The sequence below is a fragment of the Penaeus monodon genome, chromosome 24 (assembly GCF_015228065.2).
Source record: "Penaeus monodon isolate SGIC_2016 chromosome 24, NSTDA_Pmon_1, whole genome shotgun sequence".
Taxonomy (NCBI): Eukaryota; Metazoa; Arthropoda; class Malacostraca; order Decapoda; family Penaeidae; genus Penaeus; species Penaeus monodon.
Window position 1 is genome coordinate 38291040 of NC_051409.1, and position 324 is coordinate 38291363.

The following is a 324-nucleotide window of genomic DNA, read 5'->3' on the forward strand; positions in this document are numbered from 1 at the left end:
ACGTCCTTGAAGGACTTCTGCAGGACTGGGATGCCACGAGGACCTCCCAGGCTGGAAAGTTTTGAGGTCAGGTTAGCTGGTTTTGTTGGGCCGATTTGAGGATTTCTATCTTCTTCAAAGTCCACGGCATGAACTTATACATTCAGTGAACAATCAGATGGGTGTAGCAGGACACACTGACCCCATTCTCTATGCTTCTGGCGGTCAGAGTGTTATACAATATGAGGCTAAAACCAACCTTGGAACCTACTTTTGAGAGGTTGTACCTTCTCAATGGCTACAGTCAGAGCCAACCAAGCAAAACGACTGCTTAGTAAACACAAC

At 46.6% G+C, this 324-nt stretch overlaps 1 protein-coding gene across 1 annotated transcript in view; it reads right to left on the bottom strand.

Annotated features, from left to right (window-relative positions):
- Positions 1–324, bottom strand: part of LOC119588784 (TIMELESS-interacting protein-like) — a gene marked incomplete in the record, with an annotated part of 7487 nt that overhangs the window by 4823 nt on the left and 2340 nt on the right. The window contains 1 exon segment of the mRNA XM_037937428.1: positions 1–51. Coding sequence (XP_037793356.1) covers positions 1–51 — 51 coding nt within the window.